Source organism: Elephantulus edwardii, unplaced genomic scaffold, assembly GCF_000299155.1.
Source record: "Elephantulus edwardii isolate Elephantulus edwardi_28Jun2011 unplaced genomic scaffold, EleEdw1.0 scaffold00096, whole genome shotgun sequence".
NCBI classification, from domain to species: Eukaryota; Metazoa; Chordata; class Mammalia; order Macroscelidea; family Macroscelididae; genus Elephantulus; species Elephantulus edwardii.
Window position 1 is genome coordinate 801,918 of NW_006399846.1, and position 22,330 is coordinate 824,247.

The 22,330-nt window shown below is 42.6% G+C and overlaps 1 protein-coding gene across 1 annotated transcript; it reads left to right on the plus strand.

Moving 5' to 3' along the window:
* Nucleotides 1-567: 567 nt before the first annotated feature.
* Nucleotides 568-10,668, plus strand: C1R (complement component 1, r subcomponent). The gene is made up of 11 exons (XM_006891242.1): nt 568-616; nt 1,350-1,578; nt 3,010-3,202; nt 3,493-3,639; nt 3,741-3,937; nt 4,196-4,343; nt 4,435-4,556; nt 6,544-6,622; nt 8,317-8,472; nt 9,347-9,421; nt 9,860-10,668. Coding segments are annotated over exons 1-11 (2,118 nt in total). The 5' UTR covers nt 568-614; the 3' UTR covers nt 10,630-10,668.
* The last annotated feature ends 11,662 nt before the right edge of the window (nt 10,669-22,330 follow it).

Genomic DNA, 22,330 nt, shown 5'->3' on the forward strand with positions numbered 1-22,330 from the left:
GGGGGGGGAATGTAGATCTGGGCTTATAAGAAACTGGGATTTGGGAACTTTGGTGGCTTACAGGCAAGAAACTGAACTGCAATCCCAGAGGTGCATGGTTCAAATCTACCAGATACTCTGCTGGAGAAGGAGGGACAATCTCCTCCTGTACCAGTCAGATCCAATTTGATGTACACACACACACTAAATTAAAAATCTGGGCCTCCACTCAAAGACTTCCTCCAAACAAAACCCACTGCCGTAAAGTTGATTCCAATTCATATTGACCCTCTATTGGGATGAATCCAAATGTATACCGAATATATATGTATACACCAAGGCTTCCAGTCCCTAAAAATTCAAATCCATCTCCTTAGAGTGTCCTCAAGCAGACCAGCAGGTGGCACCACCAACAGGGATTTCAAAACCAAAACTAAATTAAAATAGAAACTCAGACTTTTTTTTGTTTATGCAAATAGTTCATTCCCTACAACATTCCTCCGGGAATGGTACCCCCCTCCCACCTCCAGTCATTCCCTCCCCCTGCCCTCCCTGCATGACCACTCTCTGCCTCAATTCGGAGCAGAAGAAGAGGCTTATCAGGAGAGGCGAAGATCCAGCACAGATCTTGAGAAATGTGAGTAAGGCTGATGGGGACCAAGGAGGGAGAGAAAAGCCAGGGGGGAAGAATCCTAGGCACAGGAGGCCACCCTGCTCCCAAATTTCTAACTCCAAAAGATAGAATTGCCCTTCCTCCCTTCATATATCACATCTATCCCATGATGCACACAGACACAAACCCCCATCCTGCCCTCTCAGACAGAAGGAGACCTTAGACACATGAGGCTGCATTCCTTGTCTTCCTCTAGCTCATAGCAGAGAAGCAGCATGGCAGGAGAACTCACTCTGCACAGGAGTATCTCCTCTGCATGCTTCCCATACTGCACAAGGAGTATTATCCCAGAGGCCTTTGCTCAGCCTTTGGGAGCCTTCTCAAGAGCCATGACTGGAAACCATCACCCTCAACTAGACTTGTCCCAAGCCAGTCCTCTTCCAGGAAAGGCCCACATCTGGAAGGGGAGGGGAGTGATGAGGCAAGGGAGGAGGATGGGGAGTGAAGCAAAGGGCTGACCTCTGCACTGGACTCTGCTCTGTGGAGAAATATCTAGTGCTGCAGGCTGCAGAGAATGGCCTCTTCTCCAATTATCTGCCTATCCCTAGCTGAAATATCTCTGTAAGGTAGAAGGGGCAGAGAGGAAAATGTTAAATGTTTAGTATTACGACCATTCCTCCTCTGGCCTGATTATACTCCAAATGGCCAGGGTGCTGCACGCCTCCAGCCCTATAGACACCTTCTTTCTTTTTGTCAGGTGGCTCCCTTACTTCCTGGTGGCCGTCTTCTTCTGCAGGGTGGAAGGATCCATCCCCCTCCCCCAGAAGCTCTATGGGGAGGTGACGTCCCCTCTATACCCTAAGCCTTACCCTAACAACTTTGAAACAACCAAGGTGATCACAGTCCCTCAAGGATATAGGGTGAAGCTCAGCTTCTGGCAGTTTGACCTGGAGCCTTCTGAAGGCTGTTTCTATGACTATGTCAAGGTAGGGAGTCAGGTTGGGGGGCAAATGGGTGGCATGGTATCCAAGGTCTCATACTCTAACAGTCCGGGACAGCCCTCCTTACATCTGACAAACCTCACACTGGTTAGAGCTGGTGGGCAAGTGGAGTTCTGGTTAAGTGATGTTATGTGATGTTATGGTTAGAGCACTCCATGGTTTAGAGACCCTCAGTAAGAAGTGAAAAGGGGAACTCAGAGGAGAAAAAGTACAGACTCTACTTTCTGGAAATTTGCTATCTATAGCGAACAGGAAAACCTCTCCTACCTACTACTTGCTGAAAGTCTTTAGGAAATAATCATTTCTTCAGTTTCTCTCTTTCCTTGGAGAACATTGCAGTGATAGCTGCCTCATCAGGAATATGGAGAAATGTGTGTGGTGGCAGCTTGAACTCTCAAGGACAGGAGGCTCAGTCCACATGTCTCTGTAACAACGAAAGGTTTCTTCCCAATCTCTTCTTTCTGTATGCAATGAAAATGCAATTCTAGATTAAAAATTTAAATAGAACCTACAAATAGGTATTCAATATGGATATCAATAAATATCACTAACCTAAAGATATTCAAATAAATATCATTATCAGTAGACTTTTTAGAAGGTTATGAAAGAGTAACATGGAAATGATACATCTTCCAAGCCTAGAGAATTTGGAAAGTTTGTCTTAGGGAGAAGAATGGAGAAGGTGGAAGGACTTTGCTGTTAGGGGTTGTAAGGACTGGGTAAACCTCTTCTGGCTTTGCAGTATCTGCAGTGTAAAAAGTTAAAAGGAGCTAGGCCATGCTTAGTCTGATGGCCTAGTCTATAGGGAGTTACGTTGCTAACCTGAGGCAGTGCCTTTCTGGTGGTTCAAATCCAGCAGCCACTCCACTGAGAAAGATGGTCAGTCTCCTCCCTGCAATTACAATCTCTCAAAACCTGATGGAGGGTCAGCCATAAGTTGGTTCTGACTTGACAATAACGACAGAGAGAAAATGCTTGCTAATGCTAAGGCTGGTGGGTCCCTTTATATCTGTAGATGTGACCAAGTGAGTAAGAAGACAGAAAATAAAGCAAATCAGTGCAGGCACTAAGAAGAAAGGAATGATAAAAGATGAGTAGACAATCGGGATTACAGTAGAAAATGAACACGAGAGATTGTGGGATCAAAGAAACATCTGTAATGTGTTTAGGGGAGTACAAAAAAAGGAAAGAGGCTGCACACCAGACACAGAATGACGAAGAGTCAGTAGGAAACACAGATGGATTTTGAACCTCCAGAAAGGCCTTGGGGTTAGCAGTGCACCAAGGAGAATGTGGCAGATAGCTGTGGGGCAGGATTTGTCCTTGGGGACAAGAGAAAGAGAATCTTATGAATCAGTCTTCCACTGGGACTTGTCTCCCGACCATTCTTCCTCCCCTTTGTACTTTCTCCACCAGATCTCCGCTGACAAGAAGAACCTGGGACGGTTCTGTGGGCAGCTGGGTTCCCCACTGGGCAACCCACCTGGGAAGAAGGAATTTATATCCCAAGGGAACAAGATGTTGTTGACCTTCCACACAGATTTCTCCAATGAGGAGAATGGGACTATTATGTTCTATAGGGGCTTCCTGGCCTATTACCAAGCTGTAGGTGAGTGGTCCCAGGACAAAGCCCCTTCTCACCTCAGCCATATTGAATAGGGGCAGTAAAAGAAAATCTTACGTCCAAAGAAGTGGCTTTCCTAGTTCCTCTCCTCAAGAAAGTTTGTTCAAGAGGGTTTGGACTTGGTCCCCATTGAGTAGTTCCCAGAGGTTCAGATGGCCAGGAACTGACTGTGTCTTTCAACTTCTAAATATTTACACACACATCCCCCCAAGACCAAAGCCCCTAGAGAAGTCCCCTGACAAGAATCCAACACTTCCTTCCTGAATTCCTTCCAGATCTCGATGAATGTGCTTCCCAACTCAGCTCTGTTGGGGAGGATCCCCAGCCCCGGTGCCAGCACCTGTGCCATAATTATGTTGGTGGCTACTTCTGTTCCTGTCGTCCAGGCTATGAGCTTCAGACAGATGGACATTCTTGCCAGGGTGAGGGCAGGTGGATATGGGATAAAGGCTGGGACTGAACATGGCTTGCTGGCCGGGATGGAGAACTTGCCTGTGACCTTTTTCTGGTTCTGCTCTCCCAGCTGAGTGCAGCAGCGAGCTATACACAGAGCCCTCTGGCTACATCACCAGCCTGGAGTACCCCTGGCCCTACCCCTCTGACCTGCGCTGCAACTACAGCATCCGGGTCGAGCGCGGCCTCACCCTCCACCTCAAGTTCCTGGAGCCCTTTGAAATTGATGACCACCAGCAAGTACACTGTCCCTATGACCAGCTGCAGGTATACATCTCACCTCCTGAAAGATCCTTTCCTCTCCTCCCAATTCCCACTTGGCTCCTCTCTTCATCCTGTGTTCTCAGGCCAATTATAAACATGGACTGGGACGGTTCCTACTCAGCTGAGAGTGGGTCCTTGGAATCCTTTTCTGTCTTAAGCTGAACACGTACACAAAGCAGCATTTCCATCATGCTAGCCATCAACTAGCCCTGTGGGGAAGCATCCAAGTTGGAGCAGTGACCCTCCTTTCTCTCTCACCAGATTTATGCCAATGGGAAAAGCCTGGGCGAGTTTTGTGGCACGCAGAGGCCCCCTGACCTTGACAGCAGCAGCAATGCTGTAGATCTGCTGTTCTTCACAGATGAGTCAGGGGACAGCCGGGGCTGGAAGCTGCACTATACCACTGAAAGTAAGGTTGTCAGCAGTGAAGCAGGATCGGGGCAGCGGGGAACAAGGACAAATAGCCCCGAGATAAATATTCCTTCTGGTCTCCCCAACAGTCATCAAGTGTCCCCAGCCCAAAACACTAGATGAGTTTACCATTATCCAGGACCTGCAACCACAGTACCAGTTCCGGGACTATTTCATCGCTACCTGTAAGCAAGGCTACCAGCTCATGGAGGTAAGAGAAAGAGGACCAATGCAGCATCCTGGAAGTCATTCAAATGGTGCAGTACCACAGGGACTATAGGCTCAGCCCAGCTAGAATCATAGATATTTAGATGTTTGAGTTCAAAGGGTCACTTGGCTACTGAAAACATTGACGGAGTGTTAAAAATACTGATTGATGCCTGGGCCTCCTGCTAGAGTTTCTGACCCATCTAGCCTGCAATGGATCTCATGTGTCATGACTATTTAAAAATCCCCAGGTGATTCTAATGTGCAACCAAGCTTTAGAACTGCTGACTAGTCTAAGAACTCCTTTTATAATTAGGAACATAAAAGTCAAGGATGAAGGAAAAGGCATGAAGTAACATGCTCAACATCACGGAGTGATTTTGCTGTAAAGCAGGGCCCAGAACCCAGATCTCCTGCCTCTTGCTCCAGGACTATTTTATACACATTGTAGAACCATTTCAGGCCCACCATCCTGTCCTCAGTCTCATATATTCAAGAAGGAACTTGGGTTTATCATGTGGCCAGTCCTACAAAACTGGGAAACTAGAAAGGTACTTTTGAAAGTATACAATTAGGGTTATTCTTTGCCAAGCACACAAGAGTGGACACTCCTTCCTTGTTTAATAGATCCACCTGGGAGATTAATCAGAATAAAAAAAAAAAAGACCTACAGTGTATCCAGAATGGTAAATTCAGTAAACAAATATTTTATGTGTCTACTAGTGTCAGTCTCCTCTTGTGTAATTTACAGCGCCTGAAAACCTTCTAGAGGGTCAGCTATGAGCTGGTTCCAACCCTACAGTAACTAACAACTAACATACATTGTTCTTAAAGCTGGAAATACAGGATTAAAAACCACACATGTTCACACGTCTTCACGCAGCTGACATTTGGATGTTTCATCAAGCCAATCTGGCCTGATGAATTGCTCTTTACTCCAGAATACTTCCAGTGACATCATGAAAAATAGATAGGTGTCTGGGCCTAGGTGAACGAAAACAAACGCTGCTCCCTCTCCTATGCCCCTACTATGTTTTACTTCATATGTAGTTCACAAGTACAGTTGAAAGCTAATCACACAGTTTAACTCAGATTATTTATATTGTGCTCAGACATTCTTGTCCACATATTCACTATATTGCACTCTTTTCTAGGGTTTATTCCCTGGGATAATTTTTAGTCAATAAAAATTCATGTAGATTGTCCAAATACTTTCCTTTTAAAGGGTACCATTTTCTGGCCCTGGGACTACTATCTACTTGACTAAAATAACATTTAGCCTACTTCATCATCTCAAATATCTTTGGAAAGGGCTAAGAAGCACCTTTAGAAAAGTCTTGTGTCCTTAAGACAATTGCTAATTCACTCACTCATTGCTGTCAAGTCAGAACTAATAGCTGACCCTCCCACAGGTTTTCAGAGGCTGTAAATCAAATGAGAGAAAAGTGTTCATCTTTATCTTTCTCCTTTGGAGCAGCTGGTAAATTTAAACAGCCTGCCTTTGGCTTGGCAATACAACTTCTAACCACGAGGCCTAAACACAAAGCTCCCTAACTACAGTCTAGGAGAGATAAACTGATATAGGCCTAGACTGGCAGGACTTTGCAAAGAAAGAAAAATATGTTATTGCTTCAGGGCATGGATTTTTCTCTCAATACAGAAGACACACAAACTGTTTTGGTTTGGTTTGGTAGCTTTTTTATTCTACATTGTGAAGTTTATCTGGATCTCAGTGAGCACAGAAAAGAGTCTATAGAGAAAATTATTCAGTCTAACAATTAGCTTTTGCCTTGTGTGTGACTCAATGTTCCTATTTATAACTCTGGTCAGAGAGGACTGGCTGAAACAAAGGAAGGACAGACACATCTATGGGAGAGCCAAGGTTTGAGAGCTTAAGAGATCTTTGTAGATACTTTTCCCACGTGGGTTAGTTTAGGAAGGGGGTCACAGTGCTCCTTTCACTAATGGTTCTTCTACTTCTGCTCAAACAGGGCAGCCAGCCACTGCTGTCCTTCACAGCTGTTTGCCAGGACGATGGTACATGGCATCGTGCCATGCCCAGGTGCATGAGTAAGTCATAACTCAGGGATGTGTCCCCTGGGGACTTCCCAAGCCCAACCTTAGGCATCTAGATGTGGGGCCTAGTCTGAGCCTCTCCCCAAGAGATATCTTCCCCCATTTGTCCTGTAAGCTTATGGCCTGTCTTAGGAACAAGTGGGTCTTCACCTAGACAGCATTTATGGACTCCTCTACCTAGACTGAATTTCATTCTGTCCGATCCCCATTCATCTCAAATAAGAATGACCATACGTATAAATAAGAAAACTTGTTTTATAAAGAAAAATTCTTTCATTGGTATACAATTCCCCACCCCCACCCCGAGTCCACTCCACTAGGCAGCCTTCATTCTGGCCTCTTGTCATGACAATAATACCCAATCATGTATCCCTTTTAAACAGTTCTCTCCCTCATCCGTTCCAATGCCATATACATAATTTATCCAATCTTTCTCAGTCTCACCCCAACCCTGATGTCATTCCCGTTCTACAACAGTGGCACTATGCAGTATTTATCCTTTTGTGATGGAGATATTTCACTCAGCCATTTTGAATAATATTTCATTAGTTCCTTGTTTAAATAAGAAACGTATTAAGTTTAGTAAGATAAACTTATTTGGGGGCACAGGGCTGTGAGCATCTCTCTGAAAGGGCCAGTGGGAGTAAGAATAGCACAGTCCCTCACAGCTTCAAAGCAGAACAGAGTTTGTAGCCCAGCCTCATGGTGTCTCTAGAGCCACATCAACAGCAAGAGGTTCGTTTATTCGTTGTTGATTCAAAGACTCACAGTTGTGGTACTCAGAATGAAGTTTTATTAGGGAAGTGAGTGGGAGAGGCAAAGATATCACCCAAAGCAAATCCAAGTTTAAGCCAAGCAGTCCATCAATTCCTCAATAAGTCCAGAATCCAGTTTATGATCAGCCGTCAAATCCAAATCATCCAGCGAGGTTTGCCCTCAGAGTAGTCATAAGTCAGCTTCTGCTTCAAACACCAGCAAGCACAGCAAAAACCTTTAACCAGTCAGCTCACATGCAAGAAGCCTCATGTCACATTTTGCATGGTTTCTCTGCAGCAATGCAGAGTCTTTGCAATGCCATCATCAGGGTTTCACCAACAAGATCTACTCCAGTTTCCCTTAAGTCTTGCTGCCATAAGTCTTGATTGCCTCAAGTCTTTCTCCTCAGTGTGGGAAGTACTCTCTCTTATCCCAATCCCACAGCTGCTGATTATTTGCAAGACCATGCTAATTTGCAAGACCATGTGTCTGCAGTTAAGATAGCTGGAGACTAGAGGCAGCTAACTGTAATGACTGAAAAAGCCAAATTTTAGGCTAACACCACACCATATTTCTCTGAGGTTCTCAACCTCTAACCTACTCTGTGAACTCAAAAACTCAAACTGAAGCTCACTCCTGTTGGTTTAGTTCTGACTTCTAGAGACCTTCCATTGAGTTTCTGAGGCTATAACTCACGAGGGGAGGGGACTGCCTATCATTCTTCCAAGGAGTGGCTGATGTACTTGAATCCCTGGGGATGCACAGCCTTTGGGTTAACAGTGTAAATGTTATGGACTACCCTGTCATAACTCCTGTTCTGTTTTGGTTTTAGTATCCCATTTCTTGTTGTCTGTGGACAGACAACTCATAATCCCCGCTGAGGTTCCAGTACAGTAACATGCACACTCATGAAACTCTGTGTTCTCTCAAAGTCAAGAACTGTGGACAGCCCCGAAGTCTGCCTAATGGAAACTTCAATTACACCACCACAAAGGGGGTCAACACCTATCAGGCTTCTATCCAGTACTACTGCCATGAACCGTATTACAAGATGCAGACAAGAGCTGAAAGCAGTGAATCCGAACGAGGTAGGGGCGATTCTGTCTTCTTGAGATATCTACTGAGATTTCATCTCCGTTCCTAGGGGATAGGAACTAAGGTATTTAACCATGGCAATAACTTAAAGGGCCTAAATTATAATGCCAAGAGGCCATTTGTAAAATTCAAGAAGGAAGTGTATTAATAGATACAAAGAAAAATCTAAATCTTACAAGCAGTTTCCTGTTACCATTTACCAATACCACCATCATAACCACAAAAACACCACCACAAATGCCAGCAACACCATCACCACTGTTGCCAACACTGTCACCACAACCATCCCACCACTAATACCTTATTGGTTAATGTTATTCATCAGCAGCAGCATTACCATCAATAGCAGCACGATAACCATCATTCCTTCCACTATCATTCCAAGGTCCACGCTTAACACTTTCTCCTTGGAGAAATTGGTGGACTCAAATGACCAGCCTTTAGATTGGCAGGGCAACGCCTTACCACTAGGCCACCAGAGCTCCCTCAGAAAATGTTAGCTACCATTATTGTCCATAATTTCACAACCAACCTACAAGCACTGATAAGACTTGAGCATGTTCCTTCTAGTTTTTGTGTCTAGTTTTTTGAATAGGATATGGTTACATATTGATAGATGTGTATGCATATTGACATGTTTTGTCTGCTTTCATATCTGAGAGTTACATATTCACCTGTGCATATATGGACCTTCTTAATAGCTTTCAGTACTTTAGCCTTGTATATTTGTACCTTTCCCTCTGTGCTCTTTTTTCCTTGTCTGTTTCTTAACTCCCCTCTCCCTCTACAACCAACACTTTCAGTGCTATACACTGAGTTTTCTTACCTATCTCCTCCTTGCTCAATCATATCCTTCTCTCCCCTCAGGAATGTATACCTGCACAGCCCAGGGCATTTGGAAGAACGAGCAGGCCGGAGAAAAGATTCCTCGGTGTTTGCCAGGTAAATGGAAACTATCTGGGGTCACCCACAGAATCTCTTCCCACCCAGCATGCCCTCAGAAGAAATAAGAGATAGAAAAGGGAGGAGAAAGTCAAAGAGATGCAAAATAAGGGAAAGGGGGATGAAAAAGTCCTAGGAGAAAGGGAGAGAGGGATACAGAAAACTAGACTCAGTCCTGACATTCTAGTCTTTTCCCCAAGAAACAGGAAGGCTACTTTTCTCCCTAGAAAGGAACAAGGGAAATGTAGGAAAGAGTAAACAAGAACAAGTGAAGAGATTGACAGCAGGCCAAAGAAGGAAATGTGGGAATGGGAGGAGAAAGAGAGAAGGACCAAGAACTAGAAGGGATGACAGAGAGGAAGTGAATGGCCACAGAGAAGAGGGAGGGCCAGCTCTGGGACCTGACCAGTCCTTGCCTCTCCTGTCTCTCGTCTCCAGTGTGTGGAAAGCCAGTCAACCCTGTGGAACACAAGCAACGCATCATTGGAGGACAATTGGCCCAGCTGGGCAACTTCCCCTGGCAGGCATTCACCAGCATCCATGGGCGAGGTGGGGGAGCCCTGCTGGGCGACCGCTGGATCCTCACAGCTGCCCATACCCTCTACCCCAAGGAACACAACATGCAAGGCAACGCCTCCGTGGACGTGTTCCTAGGCCACACAAGTGTGGAAGAGATCACCAAACTGGGAAACCACCCCATTCGCAGAGTCAGCATCCACCCAGACTACCGTCAGGATGAATCCAACAATTTTGAGGGGGATATTGCCCTGCTGGAGCTGGAAAATAGTGTCACCCTGGGTCCCAATCTCCTCCCCATCTGCCTGCCTGATAATGACACCTTCTATGACAATGGCCTCATGGGTTATGTCAGTGGCTTTGGGATAACAGAGGGAAGGCTTGCTCAGAACCTCAGGTTTGTCCGTCTGCCTGTAGCTAAGCGAGAGGTCTGTGAAAAATGGCTCCGGGGAAAAAAGAGGAATGACGTGTTTTCTCAAAGTATGTTCTGTGCTGGGGACCCAACTCTAAAGCAAGATTCCTGCCAGGGGGACAGTGGAGGGGTCTTTGCTGTGAAGGACCCAAACAGTGATCGCTGGGTAGCCACAGGCATAGTCTCCTGGGGCATTGGATGTGCCAGGGGATATGGCTTCTACACCAAGTTACTCAACTATATAGACTGGATCAAGAAGGAGATGGAGGAGGAGGGGTAAGCCTAGGATTCATTAGGTCAGAATCTAGAGAGCAGGGTGTATAAAAGAATTTGATAACCACTAAGAGCCCATATTAAAATCACTGATGCAAAAATATACGGTGTGAAAGAAATTATCTTTTCTAGAGTCTTAGCCACATCTTTCACCTGAAGAAACTCTAATGGCACTTTTCATCCTTCCAAGTATTCCAAAGGACATGCTTTTACGGTCACTAGTTATCAGTTTCATTTTCCATTTTTATATCATCAGATGCTTGAATAAAACTTTTTCCAAAGAAAATGTGATGAAAAATTCCAGTATATTAAAGGAGTAAACTGGCTTACCAGTTGACACCAAGTTAATGCCAACTCATGGTGTCCCCATGTATATCAGAGTAGAACATGCTCCGTAGTGTTTCTATGACTGATTTTTCAGTAGATTGTGCTGTATTGGTATTGCAATGGGAAAGTCTGCTTTTAGAGACCTCTCCAAAGTATTGAAGAGCAATGATGCCACTCTAGAGACTAAGGTGCATGTGGGAGACAGTGAGATTGGCACAGGATAGAGCAGGGTTTAGGGATGTTGTGTATAGGGTTGTTATGAGTTGCAGGTGACTTGACAACATATAACAACAACAATATGGCCTGGATCAGGTGCACCTTAGTCTCCAGACTGACATCATTGCTCTTCAGTACCTTGGAGAGGTCTCTGACAGCAGAATTTCCCAGTGCAATTTGCCTTTTAATTTCCTGGCTCCTGGTGCCAAGAGTGTTGATTGTGGAGCCAGTCAAAATAAAGCTGTTAGCAATCTCAGTCGCTTCACCTTCTATCTTGATGCTGCCCATTGGCCTGTGGTGAGAATCTTTGTTTTCTTGATGTTGAGCTTCAATCTATACTGAAGGCTGCAGTCCTTGACCTTCTGCAGCAAAAGCTTTAGGTACTCCTTAGTTTCATCAAGCAGGGTTTTATTATGTGCATAAGGCAGATTGTTGATGCATCTACCTCTAATCCTGATGCCACACTTCTCCTCATAGAGCCCAGCCTCCCACATAGTCTGTTCCGCCTATGGATTGAAAAGATATGGAGATATGCCACATCCCTGACCACACCCTTCCCAATTTTGAATTATGCAGTGTTTCTTTGCTCTGTTCTGACAACTGCCTCCTGGTCCAAGTACAGGCTTTACACAAGCACCAGTGTGTTCTGGGATTCCCGTTCTTCTGAGTCAGCCAGTTTGTTGTGATCTGCACAGTCACCACCCAGGGACTCCAAATGAGTAAAAGTGATATTTAAGCCATAAAATATTTAATAGAGTCCTAGATTAAAAGAACGCTTTTGCCTTTTCCACCAGAATGGCTTGGTGATTTCCATTGTGCTCCCCTCAGAACACAGGGAATCATATGCCTAACGCCTAAACTTGATTAAATCAAGGCTATGGCTTTTGGGGAGGCTTTCCCTGGTGCGTTTGCCTCGCTTTGGCTGGGAAGTTATTATAGTGTTCTGGCTCCCCATTGTAGCAACAACACCTTTAGCCTTTTTTGGGATGACTTGAGGTGGTAGTTTTTTAAATACCTTGTATAACTAGACTAGTTGCCCTTTGCCCTATAGCAACTCCCACTTGCACCACCGATATCACACGGCAGGAGCTTCACACAGGTAACTCTAGACATGGTCAGTAAAGATGTTTAATTTTAACAAATGAGAGCTACTCACTTAAAGTCTTTGACAGCCTCTTGTCCCAAGCCTCATTTTGGCCCAGAGAGAGAGAGAGAGAGACCCAACCCTTGTCTTTCTACCAGAAAAAGAATGTTAAGCCACTAAACTTGCTAAAAATTAACTCTTATAACTACTAAAAAAAAAGCCTAATTGCAAGACAAGCCAAAAAAAGTAAACATATGCTTGGCCTATACTTTAGCCTACTCTTATTTTATTTCCTTTTGAGATGGATTGATTCAGTGACTGGGGTAATTGGGATGGGTGTGTCAGAGGCAATGAGATTGGCAGGGTTTAGGGCTGTTGTACATAGGGTCGCTATGATTCGCAAACGATTCTATGGCACATAACAACAACAGTGAACTTTTTTTTGTTTTCCCCTTGTTGTGTACTGTTGAGTCAGATCCAACTGGCACAGGAAGAGATTGCCCCTTCTTGTCTCGTGGAGCATTTGGTGGATTCGAACCACACTCCTATGGATATGCAGAGCAGCTTCTTACCACTAGGCTACCAGAGCTCCCTTTTTGGTCTACTTTTAGTATTCCTTATGCGGACTGAGAGTGGGGTGGAGCTCCCCGATTAAACAAGCGTGGAAGGAGGAGTGTCATCCACTTCCATAATGGCTTGCCTCCCCAAACCCTATGAACTTGGAGAGAGGATGAAAGGCACCCAAGCGTCAAGGACTCTCCTTCATAGGGTCGCTATGAGTCGCCTGTGACTCCACGGCACTTAACAACAACAACAACAATCTTGAATGGACGTATTGTGATGGGAAAGTCTGCTGTTAGGGAACTCTCCAAAGTACTGAAGAGCAATGGTGTCTCTCTGGAGACTAAAGTGCATCTGATATAGGGCATGGTTTTTGCAATCACTTGTTATGCGTCAGAGAGTTGGAAAATGACTAAGGAGGATAGAAGGAGAATTGATGCCTTTGAGCTATGGTGCTGGAGAAGAGTATTGAATGTACCATGGACTGCTAAGAAAACAAACTGATTCATCCTGGAGAGGGTTAACTCGGGCTGCTCCTTGGAGGCAAGGATTCTGAGGCTTCCTCTGACATACTTTGGTCATGTTCTAAGGAAAGACCGGTCTTGGAGAAGGACATCATGCTTGGGAGGGTGGAGATCTGGTGCAGGAGGGGAAGGCCCTCTATGAGGTGGATTGATTTAGTGACTGGGGTAATCTGGATGGGAGTGTCAGAGACAGTGCGATAGGCACAGGACAGAGCAGGGTTTAGGGCTGTTGTACATATGGTCGTTATGAGTCACAAGCGACTCAACAGCACAAAACAACAACAACAACAACAATCTCAAATGGTAAACACTATACACTAGAAGTCTCCTACCTTATGGCTACCCTTTTCAGTTGATAACTACAAATAAGTTCTTTTCATTTCAAAGTCACCTATAAACCGGACTTCTCAAATCAGTCAACTCCTAGTTCTTTTTTTTCAACTCCTAAGTCATAAACCTTAGTCATAGATCAAAAAATTAATCCTAATAGCTGTTTTGCTACTACTTTTTAAACATTGCTTGTTTAATTTGCTAATAAAGTTTGTCTCCCAGACTCCAAGTGTTCTACACTAAGCAGATGGCTCTAGAAGGATACCAGCTCACTCAACCATGCCTCCTAGCCCTGTGCTTGCTTGTTGACCCACTTGGCATACTGACCAGAGCATTTAAGAATCCACAGAAGTAGGGCCATGGAGAGATCTGTAGCCCCTGTAGGCAGGACAACACCCAATCTCAGAATGAAGCAGCTAGAGCAGTAAAAGATTTTATGAACTCCATCTCTCCAAGGGGGAATGTTAAGATTAGAACCAAGGGAAGTAAAAGTTACTTCAGAGCTAGGAAGCAGATATTAACATACATAGAAATAGTATGTTGGGTGTATGAGTGATGTCAAAAGAAGTAGACAATTTGGGCCTGAATGACATCAGAGAACAGGGATGAGATGGAGACCTGCCCACTAAAATTTGAACTCTCTGTGACATTGTCTCATTGCCTTAGGCTTGAGCCCCAAGGTCTGCCCAGAGAATGAGTCATAGAGATTCGCCTCATAAGAAAGGGGTGTTTTTTTTTCTCCTTATTTCCTTTCAAGAAGGAAGGGCCATCCCTTTGGGGATGTAACTTTCTAATAAATCTATAATTACTATTTACCCTCAATAAAAAATCCATAAAATTATATATTTACTTAGAGATACAATGAGAGTAATTGTACACACATTTACAATTGTTGTTAGGTGATATCAAGTATGACCTACAGTGACCAACAGATCTGAACCTTTTCCTATTTTGTGCCATCTTCCTGATATGTTAGAGCCCATTGCAGCATTCACCATGCCAATCCACTTGGTTGAGGGTTTTTCTCTCCTTCACCAACCCTCCAACTTTCTGGGCATCATGTCCCTCTCTAAGGAATAGCCCCTCCTAGCAACATGCTCAAAGTATATAAGGAGAAACTTCATCATCTTTGCTTCCAAACAGCACTCTGGCTGCCCCCTTTCCAAGATATAATTGTTTGCTCTTTTGGGAGTCCATGGGATGTTCAGCACTTTTCTCCAACACCACAGCTCAAAGGTATCAATTCCTTTTCATTGTCAGCTCTCACATGCATAGTAAGTGATCAGAAAGACCATGGCCTGCATCAGATGTGCCTTAGTGCTCAAACTGAACATTACTCCTCAATAATTTGGAGGAGTTCCTAACTGCAGATTTCCCCAGTCAATGCGTCTCCTGATTTCCTGACTGCAGGTACCAAGGGTGTTAAGTGTGGATACAAGTAAGATGAAGTTGTTGACATTTTCAATCTTTTCTCCATCTATCATTATATTGCCTATTGGTCCAGTGGTAAGAATATCTGTCTTCTCGACAATGAAATGCAAGTCATATTGAAGGCTGTATTTTTTGATCTTCTACAACAAGTGCTTCAAGTCCTTTTCACGTTGAACAAGCACGGTTGTGTCATCTGCATAACCCAGGTTATTTATTAGTCTCCCTCTGATTCTGATGCCACATACCTCTTCATAGAGTCCAGCTTCTCGAATAATTTGTTCAGCATACAGGCCATGGTCTTCACAATTACTGGCTATGCAGCAGAGAGCTGGACAATGACTAAGGATGACTTTGAGTTGTGGTGCTGGAGAAAAGTTTTGAACATATCATAAACCACCAAAAAAAACAAATAGGTCTGTCTTAGAGAAGGTGAAACCCAGCTTCTCCTTGGAGGCTAGGATTTTAAAGCTCCATCTCACATACTTTGGGCAGGTGACCAGGAAAGTCTGGTCTTTACAGAAGGATATCATGCTTGGAAGGGTGGAGAAGCAGTTCAGGAGAGGAAGACCCCAGATGAGATGGATTGATACAGTACTGGGGCAATTGGGGTAAGTATGTCTTAATCAGTGAGACTGGCTCAGGGCCTGGCAGGATCTAGAGCTGCTGTACATAGGGGTCACTATGAGGTGCAGTTGATTCAACAGCATATAGCAACAACATGCAGACTGAATAAGTATGGAGAAAGAATACAATCCTGACACACTCCTTTTCTAATTTTTTTTTATTTATTTTATTTTATTATTTTTTGTGTGAGTGTACCGTCAAATCAGATCTGACTGGTACAGGAGGAGATTGTCCCTCCTTCCCCGGCAGAGCATCTGGTGGATTCGAACCGTACATCTCTGGGATTGTAGTTGCAGCTCCTTACCACTAGGCCACCAGAGCTTCCCTCCTTTTCTAATTTTAAACCATATAGTATTCCCTTGTCCCGTTTGCACAATAGCCTCCTAGTCTAGAAACAGGTTTCATGTGAGCATAATTGAGTGCCCTGGAATTCCCATTCTTCTCAATGTTAGCCATAACTTATTATGATCCACACAGTCAAATATGCTTGCATAATCAGTAAGTATAAATAGACAGCCTTCTGGTATTCTTTATTTTGAGCCGGGATCCACCTGACATCTTAGTTAACAATCAGGTGTAAATTGTTTCTCATTTTTATTTCATTAACAATCACTTGTGGGCTAGCAACCTCTTGTTTAAACCAATTAGGACCCAGAGGGTGGGCTTTTGTGATTAAATGCTGCTGGAGGCCATCCTGAAAGCCTCCTCTCTGAAGCAGTTGGATTCTGGTAGGCAGGTCATTTTTACTTAATTAACAATCAGGTATAAGTTGTTTGGTAGTTTTGATTTAATTAACAATCAAGTGTAAACTGCTGTGAAGACTGAGTTGCTATTAAAGTTACAAATAAAATTGTCAGTTTGTTGTGTTTGGGGAGAACATTGTTCTGATTGGTACAGTGCTTGTCTGTCAGTTTGCTGTATTGAAATACCTGTGAAATGCTGTGATACTGAAAGCTATGCCACTGGTGTGTCAAATGCCTCAGGAGTTACCCATGGTGGGTAAGATTTAGTAGAGCTCCCAGATTAAGACAGACTAGTTAGCAGAATTGGCCATACACTTCTTAAATAACAGGCCTCTGAAAACACTATGAACAGTAGAGGAATGCAGATAGTTATAGCAGTAGTGGTAGAGCCCACATTGGAAGTCAGTCAAAATGAGGAAAAATATTGTCAAACATTGATCAGTAATTGGAACATGAAATGTACATAGCTTGATTGTTGGAAAAACTAGAAATTTTAAAAAACTAAATGTAATGCATAAACATCAACATCTTAGGCATAAGATGGACTAGCTTTGGCCACTTTGAATCAGATAATCATATGATATACTATGCTGGAAATAAAAACCAGAACAATGGTGTTGCATTCATAGTCAGAAAGTTAGTTTCAAATTCTATCCTGAAATACAATGTTGTGAGTGATAGAGTGTTATCCACACACATACAAGGATGGACCATTAACATGACTATTTTTAAAATATACATTCCTACATCTGGAGTCAAAGAGGAAGAAATTATGAAAAACAATTTATTCCAGAATTTTTATTGTTCAATAGGGAGAAAATTTTTATTTCTTCATATACATAGGTATAAATACAATGTTATTGTTATATGCCATCAAGTCAGAATCAACTCATAGCTGGCCCTCCAGTGGATTTTCAGAGGCTGTAAATTGCACAGGAGGGAATTACCCAGCTTTCTCTTGGAAGAGGTTGTAGATTCAAATTACATGCCTTTGAGTTGGCAGGACAATTCTTCACCACTTAGCTACCAGAGCTCCCTTTGTAAACAGAACAACTGTTTTCATTTTAACCTCTCATTTTTGTCTCATCTACTGTGGGCAAGTTGTCAGGAGTCAGAAAAGGAAAAGATTCTCAGTGAGATTAATTGACACCGTGACTACAATAATGGATTTAAGCACAGCAGATATTGTGAGGTGAAAGCAGACTTGAGCACTCAGACCTGTGAGTTCAGGTCACCTTATACTCCAGAGCGGCTATGAGACAGAATCAATTTGACAGCACTTAACATTCACCTTCAAAACTCTATTTCTCAAAAGAGGGGTTTTGTGAACATTTTGTTTCTAAATTGAATCACTAACAAAAATTTTAAATAATCTTTAGTTCTTAACATATATTAAAAGATCAGAAAAAGATCCAAACTTTGAAATAAACATTTATCACAGAATAATCTCATAAACTATGTTATGTTTGAGAATAAAACACTATTATTGTACAACTGACTGTTCTGGACTTGTATGAACAATTATGCATGAGCCAACACACACAGGCATGAATTCAAGAAGGGTTAAAACCTTTCCAAGCAATCAATACAACCAGTTATCTTCTCACCTCTGCATTAGTAGCAAAGTTCAAAAGGACAGAAAACAACAAATGTTGGGAAGGTGAGGAAAGATTAGAACTCTCATACAGTATAACTGCTATGGACAAGCCTATGGCATCTCCTTTATAAAGTTGGAAATGGAAATATTATATGATCCAGCAATCTCACTATTAGTTATATATGTTGAGAAATAAGAGCCACAACAGTTGAGGGGAAATTGAGAAAGCAGGGATAAATAACGTATACTGTATTGAAACAGATGAGGGAGAGAACTGTTTAAAAGGGATATATGATTAGGTGTTATTGTCATGACAGGAGTCCAGAATGAAGGATACACAATGGAGTGGACATGGAGGGAGGGATTGTATAACAGTTACAGAATTTTTCTTTTACTTTTCAAAGAGAAGAGCTAACTCCGGGGGTGGGGGGGGGGGGGCGGTGGGCAGGGAGAAAAATGCAACAATGAATGGAAATCCAAAGTGTCTGTAAACTTTCATTAAAATTAATTTTTTTTTAAAAAAGAAACAGATGAAGAGAAAAACTGCTTAGAAGAAACATATGATTAGGTATTATTTGCATGATAACAGCCCAGAATAAGAGCTGCATAGTAAAGTGGACTCGAGTGGGGGTGGGAATTGTACAACAATGAGAAAAAAAAATTTCTAAAAGAAAAGCGAACTGAGGAGGGCAGGGAGGAATGAATGGAAATCCAAGTTCTCTTTAAACTTTCATTAAAATCTCAATAAAATTAAAAAATAATAAAATAGTCCAAATTAATCATAGAGTGATTTCCCCTAGCAGGATATGTGTGTTGATAATAAATAAATGAGTATAAACATTAACCCCCCCCAAAAAAAATGTATGTCTGTAAAAAACTATGAGATATCATCTCACCCAGTCAGAATAGCAAAATTTAACAGAACAAGAAGCAACAAATGCTGGTGAGGTTGTGGAGAAACTGGAACCCTTATTCACTGTTGGTGGGAGTGTAAAATGGTGCAACCACTGTGGAAGACAGTATGGCGCTTTCTCAAAAAGTTGCAAATAGAGATACCATTGGACCCAGCAATTCCACTACTGGGAATATACACCAAAGAGACCATAACTGACATCCAAGCAGATATATGCACACCCATGTTTATTGAGGCTTTGTTCACAATAGCAAGGAGTTGGAAGCAACCTAAGTGCCCATCAACAAACGAATGGATAGAGAAGCTGCAGTATACTCACACAATGGAATACTATGCTGCATTGAAAAACAAGGAACTCATGCAATATTATTCAAAATGTGTGACTCTGGAGGACATTATGCTGAGTGAAGTATCTTAGTCACAAAAGGACAAATACTGCTTGGTGCCACTGTTGTAAAACAGGACTGACCTTGGGGTTGGAGGGCGGGAAGACTGAGAAAGATGGGTTCAATAATGTATACTGCATTGAAACAGATGAGGGAGAAAACTGTTTAAAAGGGATATGTGATTAGATATTTTTTACATGACAGGAGTCTAGAGCAAAGGCTAAATGGTAGAGTGGACCTGGGGCAGGGTTTGTAAAACAATGAAAGAATTTTTCTTCTACTTTTCCAAGAGGATAGTGTACTAGAGGGAAGGGTTGGTAGGGAAGAAAAGTACAACAATAAATGAATGGAAATCCAAAGTCTCTGTAAATTTTTACTGAAATTAATAATAAATTTAAATAAAACAAAAAAAATGTATGTCTGACAGTAGTGAATATCAAAGTAGAAAGAGAAAGTTTCAAAAAAGAATAAAGCGAGCTCTGATGTTGTTGTTGTTGTTTTATTATGTGCCATGGAGTAAACTGCAACTCATAGCGACCCTATGTACAACAGTCCTAAACCCTGCTCTATCCTGTGCCAATCTCACTGTCTCTGACACACCTACCCTCATTACTCCAGTCACTGAATCAATCCACCTCATAGAGTTTCCTCTCCTGCATTGTCTCTCCACCCTCCCAAGCATGACGTCCTTCTCCAAGAATTGGTCCCTCCTTGATGAACAAGTAAAAATAAAGAAATAAAATAATAATTAAAGAAAGAAGATGAAAGGAGTACACAAGAGTCACTATACCAAAAAGAACTGGCTGACACAGAAGAATTTCATGAAACAACATGTTATCAAGAGCCTATAGTGATGAAGGAGGAAGTTTAAAGCTGCTCTGAAAGATTTTGGCAAAAAATATCTCAACAAACAGATGCTGCCCTGGATGTGCTCACCAGGTTGTGCCAAGATATATGAAGGACAACCACCTAGCCAACTGACTGGAAGAGATCCATATTTGTTCCCATTCCAAAAAAAGGGGACCCAACAGACTGTGGAAATTATCAAACAATATCACTAATATCACATGCAAATAAGACCCTGCTGAATATTATCCAAAAAAGACCAGAACAACACATCGACAGAAAACTGCCAGACGTGCAGGCTAGATTTTGAAGCGGTCGTGGCTCTATGGATAGTATAGCCAATATTAGATGAATCTTAGCTGAAAGCAGAGAGTACCAGAGCAATGTCTATCTGTGTTTCATTGACCATGCAAAGGAATTTCATTTTGTGCATCACAATAAACTGTGGCTAACTCTGAGAAGAATGGCAATCCCAAAACACTTGATTTTGCTTATGCAAAACCTACACATGCACCTGAATCAAATAGGTTGAATCAAATAGGCAGAGTCCCCAGAACATCCTAGAATTATTCATTACTCTCAGATCTTAGCTTTTCTAAGACACCCGTTAAGACAATTACTCCCATCCTCACCCTAAAATAGCTCTATTCTCCTAAGCTTTTAAAATGCTGATCTCTTGTACTCACTTCGGCAGCACATATACTAAAATTGGAACAATACAGAAAAGATTAGCATGGCCCCTGCACAAGGATGACACGCAAATCCGTGAAGCATTCCATATTAAAAAAGAAAAAGAAAAAAAATGTTGATCTCTCTTCTATACTCATAAAGGGCCAGCTATGAGTCAGTTCCAACTCGATGGTACACAACAATTCGATAGTCAGGGAGCTCTGATGGCCTAATGACAAGAAGCTCCAATCCCGCAAGCATGCTGTTCTTAATCCACCAATTACTCCACAGAAGGATGGGTGGTCTTCTCCTGTGCCTCCTCTGAAAACCTGCTGGAGGATCAGCTGGAGGGTCCAACTCCACGGCACATAACAACCACAATTCTATCTTCACTTCTCATCTCTAATTCTTTCAAAAAAAGACGATTCTTTTCCTTTCCTTTCTCATAGAAAATAGAAGAGTCTTTAGCGTCATCCCTGCTGAATATTTGGCTCTAGCATCTTGGTGTGGTGCAGCATTCAATCCAGAGATAATATTGTAGCCTGACTGACAAACTTACCAAAACAACCAAGAAACCACATAAGGGATTGCTGAATTTCTATTCCTATTCTTTTTCATTAGTGTTCAGTCATAATGTTGCATTATACAAATAAGCACCAAAGGACAACTTTCAGGTGACATATGGAAACAATTTGTACTTCAACAATCCAACGTAAAGCTCTTATACCGCTAAATTCTAACTGCTGCACATGGGCCCATCAGTGAAGACATGTGTGTTTAATGAGCTTCACATGCAGGTACCTTGTGTTGTTCACATTAATCCATAATATTTCTCACATCCCCTCTGCTAGTAAATATCATCAGTAGGAAAAGGAAAACCTAACCCTTCATTTTCATGACAAATATTAACTACCAAATGCCTGGATTTCCACTATATAATAGCAGCCCCATCCCAATCTCTTTCTTTGGGTCTGAGCTCTTGACGTAGCATAAAACAAGTCAGCCAGAATGAGTTATAACATGCTTTATTGTCTCCAAAAGTGATAAATGGAGCTGCAAAGAGGTGCAGGAGAAATAAAAAAATTGAACAATATATTTCAGAGTCAGAACTGTAACGTGAAGCAGGCAGTCATCAACCGGAACATCAGGCAGGAAGGAAACAGAACTCTGTTGAAGAGGGCAAGATAAGGGTCTCCTCTCATCTCTACTTCTAGCACGTACTCATGGGTGAAGTCTCCACAGATTCAGACCACAACTGCATGACCAAACCAACACATGATCAAGTGTTGTGCCCAGTCCAGTATCCTGACAATGAAGTGAAATCATTCTCCCAAGTCTCTCAATTGAGGCGGAAATGGTAAGGATATTGTAAGGATCTGAAAGCAATGGGTTGGTCCTACCAATCCAGGAGATTGGTATTGCTCCTTAGAGACGCTAGTGGTAGATGTATGGACGGA